At 42.2% G+C, this 9,460-nt stretch overlaps 1 protein-coding gene across 7 annotated transcripts in view; it reads right to left on the bottom strand.

The window, feature by feature from the left end:
* Positions 1 to 7,651: 7,651 nt before the first annotated feature.
* agla (amylo-alpha-1, 6-glucosidase, 4-alpha-glucanotransferase a) overlaps positions 7,652 to 9,460 on the bottom strand; it is a 31,363-nt gene continuing 29,554 nt past the window's right edge. For all 7 annotated transcript variants that reach the window (XM_021589712.2, XM_021589711.2, XM_021589716.2 and 4 more), the window contains exons 31-34: positions 9,152 to 9,249; positions 8,874 to 8,961; positions 8,592 to 8,725; positions 7,652 to 8,502 (exon numbers count right to left, since the gene is read on the bottom strand). In XM_021589712.2, the coding sequence (XP_021445387.2) occupies positions 8,385 to 8,502; positions 8,592 to 8,725; positions 8,874 to 8,961; positions 9,152 to 9,249 (438 nt within the window). In that variant the 3' untranslated portion in view covers positions 7,652 to 8,384. The remainder of the gene's footprint in view (positions 8,503 to 8,591; positions 8,726 to 8,873; positions 8,962 to 9,151; positions 9,250 to 9,460) is intronic.

The raw sequence follows: 9,460 nt of genomic DNA, 5'->3' as shown, positions 1-9,460 counted from the left end.
TCCTGGTTGAGTAATACTTGATTAATAATTCCCTGTGCTATGGAATGTGTACAGTGCTGCAAAAAAAGTATTTAGTCAGCCACCAAATGTGCAAGTTCTCCCACTTAAAAATATGAGAGAGGCCTGTAATTTTCATCATAGGTACACTTCAACTATGACAGACAAAATGAGAAAAAACATTCCAGAAAGGATTTTTAATGAATGTTTTTGCAAATTATGGTGGAAAATAAGTATTTGGTCACCTACAAACAAGCAAGATTTCTGGCTCTCACAGACCTGTAACTTCTTCTTTAAGAGGCTCCTCTGTCCTCCACTCGTTACCTGTATTAATGGCACCTGTTTGAACTTGTTATCAGTATAAAAGACACCTGTCCACAACCTCAAACAGTCACACTCCAAACTCCACTATGGCCAAGACCAAAGAGCTGTCAAAGGACACCAGAAACAAAATTGTAGACCTGCACCAGGATGAGAAGACTGTATCTGCAATAGGTAAGCAGCTTGGTTTGAAGAAATCAACTGTGGGAGCAATTCTTAGGAAATGGAAGACATACAAGACCACTGATAATCTCCCTCGATCTGGGGCTCCACGCAAGATCTCACCCCGTGGGGTCAAAATGATCACAAGAACGATGAGCAAAAATCCCAGAACCACACGGGGGGACCTAGTGAATGACCTGCAGAGAGCTGGGACCAAAGTAGCAAAGCCTACCATCAGTAACACACTACGCCGCCAGGGACTCAAATCCTGCAGTGCCAGACGTGTCCCCCTGCTTAAGCCAGTACATGTCCAGGCCCGTCTGAAGTTTGCTAGAGAGCATTTGGATGATCCAGAAGAAGATTGGGAGAAGATATGGTATGGTCAGATGAAACCAAAATATAACTTTTTGGTAAAAACTCAACTCGTTGTGTTTGGAGGACAAATAATGCTGAGTTGCATCCAAAGAACACCATACCTACTGTGAAGCATGGGGGTGGAAACATCATGCTTTGGGGCTGTTTTTCTGCAAAGGGACCAGGACGACTGATCCGTGTAAAGGAAAGAATGAATGGGGCCATGTATCGTGAGATTTTGAGTGAAAACCTCCTTCCACCAGCAAGGGCATTGAAGATGAAACATGGCTGGGTCTTTCAGCATGACAATGATCCCAAACACACCGCCCGGGCAACGAAGGAGTGGCTTCGTAAGAAGCATTTCAAGGTCCTGGAGTGGCCTAGCCAGTCTCCAGATCTCAACCCCATAGAAAATCTTTGGATGGAGTTGAAAGTCCGTGTTGCCTAGCAACAGCCCCAAAACATCACTGCTCTAGAGGAGATCTGCATGGAGGAATGGGCCAAAATACCAGCAACAGTGTGTGAAAACCTTGTGAAAACGTTTGACCTCTGTCATTGCCAACAAAGGGTATATAACAAAGTATTGAGATAAACTTTTGTTATTGACCAAATACTTATTTTCCACCATAATTTGCAAATAAATTAATTAAAAATCCTACAATGTGATTTTCTGGATTTTTTTTCTCATTTTGTCTGTAATAATTGAAGTGTACCTATGATGAAAATTACAGGCCTCTCTCATCTTTTTAAGTGGGAGAACTTGCACAATTGGTGGCTGACTAAATACTTTTTTGCCCCATTGTATATGCCAGTGTTTATGTAAGGGTGAGAGGTGCAGATCCGTTTAGCTTGGCATCCCTCATTCAAAGCTGTTAGGACAACAGTCTATTGTGTAGGTACAGAGCCCTCCAGCAGTAGCAGTATGTGGCAGCTCGAGAGGTTGAAGTTGTTGCTTTGACAGAAACCTACAACTATGCCACAGCCGCTAGAGGTCCTCTTTAATGGGTACAATGTGTGAGTGACATCACAGATCCTTTTTGTTTAAAAAATACCTGCAATAGTATTACAACATGTCAGGGAGTGCAGCTACTAATCTCAGTGATAATATTTTATTTTGTCATTGGGGTTGAAGAAAAGTAGAAAATGTAATTGTGTATTATTAGTCAGCGTAGGAGGTCAGAGTTGTTTGTTGGGTGTGAGGTCTCACTGATTTACTTCTTTTCTTTTTAGAAGTAATAAATAATTCATGTTATGGTCAGCATGGTCAAACACTTGGTTGGTTTAGGACTGTTTTACATTTGATACAGTTTCCTTTCCTCCCCAAAGAACTTTGAAGGTGAAAGATTCCTTTTTAAGTATTCCACATGATGTGTTCAGTGAACCACAAAGATAGTGAATTCCTAAAAGAGGGACTCTGACAGCAACGTTATTTTGGGTGAAACGTCTGAACATGCCTCTTCAGTTCAACCTTTATATTCACAGTAACACAAGAACAAGCTTGCATTATCCAAGGTGATATACTATTGTCTGGTTGGAGTTCAGATGGGTTGGTGCAACCGACCACAGGAAATATATTCAGCAGGTTACCGAACTGGGAAATCTCCTGCGATCTGTTCATTAAAGAGACCCCATCAAAGTCCTCCATAAATATTACATTCATTGACCTCTATGTAAGATCTTCTGTTGGGGAGCAGGAAATGTTTTGAAGTAACAAGAACTGCTACAAAACATACACCTCCCCCTGGGCTTTGGCCTTCTTTTACTCCCTCCTTTTACATCGCTCCATATGGAACAGCTTATACACATTGATGAAAACATGGAGACATTTGGCCAGAATACCAAGTGAAACAGCTACAGGCTTTATTTCCAGTTACTGGGGCTGGGTTTGACTTCCATAAGCCTATTTAATAGAACGTACAGGTTTCATAGATTTTTGGCTTTAAGTGGAACAGTTGTTGGTGTCTGTACCCGTGTTTCCTGGGGAAGACAAAAGCAACATCCTCCCAGCACTGAGAGAATGAATGCAAGCTTGGGTTTGTGTAAATCAATAAAATAATGTTAACAGTATGACCGGTATGAAACTAAATCAACTTTACGCCGGCGTATTTATTCCAACTTACTTTCTAGCAGCATGGGAAGAAGGTTATTTCAACAAGCTTTCACAGTCTTACTGCAGAATTAGACGTTCATCCACGTTCTCCAAACGTCAAATTTTGAAGTTGCTCCTGCTCTGTATCATTCCATATTTCTCCAATGAAAACCAGTGTTTACGACTGGGATTGAACACACAACCTTCTGATCCACCACCACCCACATCGCCCTAGCAAAACTCATGCCCACTTGATAGCAATATTGCTCACTGTTGCCCCTAGTGGCTGGTTTGGATGGCATTACCCGAGGTCGTCAGGACACGGATAGACGTCCAATTTCAACATCAATCTTGAACAACCTGGCTGGATATTTTTACCTTAGCTGTGGAACTCTAACCACTTTGATAGATTGGGGCCCATATTAGAAATATTGGTTTTGTACAGTAAAGCCTATGCATTGTTCACTCACAGCTAGGACCATTGTGTCTGTGTTTAAAGGATTTGTGAGATATTCCTTTCTTGAAGACCAGGAGAAAGAGGATATGCTCTCAAGGAAAGTCAGTCAATGTTATGCATAAGCAGGACATGAGATTTTAGTGAAACTACCCCACCTCCCCTTCTGTTACATTTCAATCGCGTGTTATAGCGCCACCACGTGGCCATTGGCATGGCATTGCATTGCATGAGAGGGTGTGGCCCTTGGTGCTTTACCAACATGCAAGGTTGCACCCTCCTAAGCCTTACCATCTCACAGGAATTTATATTTTTTTCACCAAATCATCGGCAGGAGAATAATAATGAATTGCAACAAATACAAAAGGGTTTTACACAGCTTCGCTACTTGAACCCCTAATTATGGGGAGAATTTACGTTGGTGGTTAGGTGAACTAACGAAGAAGGTTATGATAATTTACGTGAGAGGATCCGAGAACTAAAACGACATTGGTTAGGTGAATTTATATAGCAGGTTAGGTGAATTGGGTTAAGTTTAGAATAGGTTTTACGGGAAGGGTTTGCTAAAATGCTACTCGAACGCACTACCTTTGGATTGTTAGACAGTTGCCTTTTACGCCCACTCATCCTCTCCGACCAACCAACCTCCCTACTTTTGCTTCTGTCTAAACCCACTGGGCACAGACGTCAATTCAACATCTATTCCAAATTGGTTCAAAGTAATTGAATTGAAATGATGTGGAAACGACATTGATTTAACCAATGTGTTCAGAGTGGGAAGTAACTAGACCATTGGTAGGTATCAATCGTCCTTGATATGGCTGGGCAACAATCGTCCCCACTGCTGGTCGCCACCACCTCCAAAAAGGTAGTGATTTGGAACTTCCGGGAGGTTCCGGGTTTGATAGCCTTGTGCATTAAAACCTGAAAAGTGGGGCCTGCACGTTCTTGTTTGGACATGCATCACTCTAGTACCCTAGTTGAGTTACAGAATTGTCAGACTTTTGGGGTTCTACCCATGTTTGTGATTTCAACAAAATCATTTATTTCATACCTCTTCTTGTGTTCAAAGATGTGGTGATGTAAAATTAGTTTGTCTTAAAATCTATATGGCTATCATATACAGTTGAAGGTTTACATACACCTTACCAAATACATTTGAAACACAATTCCTGACATTTAATCTGTGTAAAAATTCCCTGTTTTAGGTCAGTTAGGATCACCACTTTATTTTAAGAATGTGAAATGTCAGATTGAATAGTAGAGACAAATATTTATTTCAGCTTTTATTTATTTCATCACATTCCCAGTGGGTCAGAAGTTTACGTACATTCAATTAGTATTTGGTAGCATTGCCTTTAAATTGTTTAACTTGGGTCAAATGTTTCAGGTAGCCTTCCACAAGCTTCCCACAATAAGTTGGGTGAATTTTGGCCCATTCCTCCTGACAGAGCTGGTGTAACTGAGTCAGGTTTGTAGGCCTCCTTGCTCGCACACGATTTTTCAGTTCTGCCCACACATGTTCTATAGGATTGAGGTCAGGGCTTTGTGATGGCCACTCCAATACCCTGACTTTGTTGTCCTTAAGCCATTTTGCCACAACTTTGGAAGTATGCTTGGGGTCCTTGCTCATTTGGAAGACCCATTTGCGACCAAGCTTTAACTTCCTGATTGATGTCTTGAGATGTTGTTTCAAAATATCCACATAATTTCCCTCACTCATGATGCCATCTATTTTTTAAGTTCCAGCACCAGTCCCTCCTGCAGCAAATCACCCCCACAACATGATGCTGCCACCCCCGTGCTTCACGGTTGGGATGGTGCTCTTCGGCTTGCAAGCCTCCCCCTTTTTCCTCCAAAAATATTATGGCCAAACAGTCCTATTTTTGTTTCATCAGACCAGAGGACATTTCTCCAAAAAGTACGATCTTTGTCCCCATGTGCAGTTGCAAACCGTAGTCTGTCTTTTTTATGCCGGTTTTGGAGCACTGGCTTCTTCCTTGCTGAGCGGCCTTTCAGGTTCTGTCGATATAGGACTTGTCTTCCTGTGGACTTGTCTTACATCCAGCATCTTCACAGGGTCTTTTGCTGTTGTTCTGGGATTGATTTGTACTTTTCGCACCAAAGTACGTTCATCTCTAGGAGACAGAACTCGTCTCCTTCCTGAGCGGTATCACGGCTGCGTCGTCCCATGGTGTTTATACTTGGGTACTATTGTTTGTACAGATGAACGTGGTACCTTCAGGCATTTGGAAATTGCTCCCAAGGATGTACCAGACTTGTGGAGGTCCACAACATTTTTTCTGATGTCTTGGCTGATTTCTTTTGATTTTCCCATGATGTCAAGCAGAGGCACTAAGTTTGAAGGTTGGCCTTGAAATACATCCACAGGTACACCTCCAATTGACTCAAATGATGTCAATTAGCCTATCAGAAGCTTCTAAAGGCATGACATGATTTTCTGGAATTTTCCAAGCTGTTTAAAGGCACAGTCAACTTAGTGTATGTAAACTTTGACCCACTGGAATTGTGATACAGTGAATTATAAGTGAAATAATCTGTCTGTAAACAATTGTTGAAAAATGACTTGTGTCATGCACAAAGTAGATGTCCTAACCGACTTGCCAAAACTATAGTTTGCTAACAAAAAAATTGTGGAGTGGTTGAAAAACGAGTTTTAATGACTTCAACCTAAGTGTATGTAAATGTCCGACTTCAACTGTAGATGTGCTTTTGTTTGAAAGCTCTTTGCACCTTCATATTGAATTACGACTACCTTTATATTAATTACCTAATTTGTTGGCTTCAATTTAGTTTAATTCAGACATTCAATCACCTTTCTCCCTCTGTGTGCGTCTCATCTCTTTTTCCTATCCTCTGGTTTTATCATTATTTTTCCTTCTCTCTCCCGTGTGTTCCAGCAGCAATGAGTTTGAGGTGCGATTGCTAGACCGACATCAGCCTTGCTAACTTGTACAGATGGAAGGTATCTGTGTATGCACCCTGCAGTTCAACATGTACCACAGGTGCAGCTACCAGTCACACCACACATACAATGTACACATAGACACACATACTGTCAAACACGTTCACATACATTACACCAACATTAACAAACACACATACCGGTACTGGCAAATCACTTATTGTCTCTTCTCTACACATTGATCATACCTCCCACTAAAGATAGTTTAGTCTCATGAACAAAATAACCATAAAGGATACATGTTCAGTGGGATATTTAGTGTAAGCCTGATTGTTTAGTATTATATTGGTCATAGTAGTCTATGCTCTGCAGGTATCAGTATCGGTGTGTCCACTATGATGGCTCTTGAGGTGGACGAGACTTACTGCGACACCGTGACCAGACCTGAACCCACACATGAGTTCTGCACTGGGAGGAGTGCCCACCAAGGTGACATCACATCAGTTCTCATGGACTAGGATCTGATGGTGTGAATTAGGGCTGTTACATTGACCGTATTACCGCCACACCGGCAGTCATGAGTCATGACGGCAGTCAGATTCCATGTGACCGTTTAGTCACAGTAATTAGGCTTCTCCAAGCTCTGATGCTGCTGATGGTCATTAGTAGCCTACCAAACTTGCTAACTGCCTGGCACTCTATTGCCCCTCGAATCATTCTGACATCAATTCAAATACAATGTAAAATCCAATCAAACACTTCATGAGAGCTCATGTTGCACAACGTTTCTATAAGCTATGCAATTGAGTGAGAAAACAGAGTTGTGATGGCCTCTTAAAAATATTTGTGTCATTCTCAAAACTTTTGGCCACGACTGAACACTGTTACTGCATGATGCTCTCGATGGTGCAGCTGTAGAACTTTGAGGATCTGAGGACCCATGCCAAATCTTTTCAGTCTCCTGAGGGGGAAAAGGTTTTGTCGTGCCCTCTTCACAACGGTCTTGGTGTGTTTGGACCATGATAGTTCATTGGTGATGTGGACACCAAGGAACTTGAAACTCTCGTTCCACTCCACTTCAGCAAGGTCAATGTTAATGGGGGCCTGTTCGGCCCTCCTTTTCCTATAGTCCACAATCAGCTCCTTTGTCTTGCTTATACTTAGGGAGAGGTTGTTGTGAGACAAAGGAGCTGATCGAATAGGTGTGTCCAGCCTTTTGACTGGTACTGTATAAAAAACATTTATTTTGTGCTGTGTCTAACAATGCAGAGAAAAAAAGCTGGTGAACAGGCTAACCCTATTATGGTTCTTCACCTCAACACAAACATCAAGTCAAAGACACAGAATGTCTCATGTTGCAGACTGTTTATGTGACAACACTACGTAGACAGACACACTTATCAATCACACTATAAACTGGGAGCATGCTGACCAATAAAAAGTGGCACCAGATTCACAAGGAGCGATGCATCACATTTAGGGTGGGTTATGGATAGATCAGCTACTCTACAAGTTCTTCTGTCACAGTGATGATTTGAGGTTTATTTTTAGGGATCTAAACTCTAATAAAAAGGCATGGAAGCACACAGCAATGGGTTGTCACTTGACTAATTTCATAGTACAGTACATTTTGATACCATCTTTAAAAGGATCTCCATGGACCGGGTAGCAGTGCAGGCGACACACGGTTAAAGTTCAACTGCCTATGAGGTTAGCTGGTTTAAAACAGTCGGTCTTCCAAACCCTTCCAATACTTTATCTTTAATACTTTATCATTAAGTGCTTTAACATTAGCTCATGTATCTACTGTAACATAGGGATCATACCTTGACAACACTAAGTCAGCCGTCAAATGAGGCCGTGAGCTAAAATTTCCCAATGCTGTCCACAACCACTAGAATTGCTGGTGTTCACAAGGCATTAGTGTATACTTGCGAGCCCAGTAGGTTTAATGCATAGGGTGTACACGTGGTCCAAAACAAGACAACAAACACCACACTATGAAGGTGAATTAAAACAGTGCCGGACTACAGGAGGACATTAGATCATGGGGCGAGTCTCCGCCCACAGGAAGTGAGGTGCTATATGTCGTGGAGGACTTCCAGCACCGTGGAGATGGACCAGGCCTGTGATTCGCAGCTGAAGGGACAGTACTGGCCATTCTCATTGGTCAGCTCTGGCAGACCCTTCCAGCTAGACCTTAGAGGGTAAGAAGAGACATGGATGAAAGTTCAAAGTGTGTGTGTGTGTGCACATGTGCAAATGTGTGTGTTAGTGTGTGTATTTACCTCTCCAGGTGGACATAATGCTGAGAGAGAATGCTCTTCACCAGGTACACTGTCTGTTCATAGGTCTCCTTCCCAAGCTTCTTGGCAAAATAGAGCTTTGCTCGCAGGAAGTACCCAATTGGCCATAGCCACTCCTAAAAAACAAACAAAAAGTCATTAAACCAATCAGATCAATTTAATACAACTTTATTTATACCCTCGGGAGCATTGACATAATAAAGTTAACAATAACTCCTAATTCAAGGTATAATACAACTCAATTCCTCAGTAAGGGACACTCACCGGTCCTTGGTGGTAGTTGAAACCTCTGGCCACGTTGTAGTTATCGTTGTCCAGGGCGTTGTCATAGACACCACAGTACACCATATCACTAGGGGAGAAATTAACTTGATGTCAGTATATGTGCCAGGAAAATAAGTATTGAAAATGAATCAGTTAATGAACAAGTATGAGTGGGGCCAGGAGTTTTTCTTGAACATATGACCTGAATAAGAAAAACTCAGGGCCCTAGGTTCTCCTGGTCAGGTCCCATGGTGATGAGGGATAATGAGGTCTCTTACTCTGGGTCCAACGTCTTCATTCCCAGAGGTCCTAGCAGCTTCTTCTCAGCAATTCCCAGGGCTTTCCAGGCTCTCTCCACAGTGAACAACTCCGGAGCCTCAAGGACAGAATAGAGAACACCATTCAGGTCAACGTATTAACCCATAAGAGTTATTGTGAAGTGAAAACGTCTAGAAGCAACAACAGCTCAGCCACGAAGTGGTAGGCCACACAAGTTCACAGAAACAAGACCGCCGAGTGCTGAGGCAGATAACGCGTAAAAATCATCTGTCCTCAGTTGCAACACTCACTACTGAGTTCCAAACTGC

Source organism: Oncorhynchus mykiss, chromosome 28 (assembly GCF_013265735.2).
Source record: "Oncorhynchus mykiss isolate Arlee chromosome 28, USDA_OmykA_1.1, whole genome shotgun sequence".
Classification (NCBI taxonomy): Eukaryota; Metazoa; Chordata; class Actinopteri; order Salmoniformes; family Salmonidae; genus Oncorhynchus; species Oncorhynchus mykiss.
Note: the sequence above shows the minus strand (reverse complement) of the source record. Positions and strands in the feature narration are given on the sequence as shown.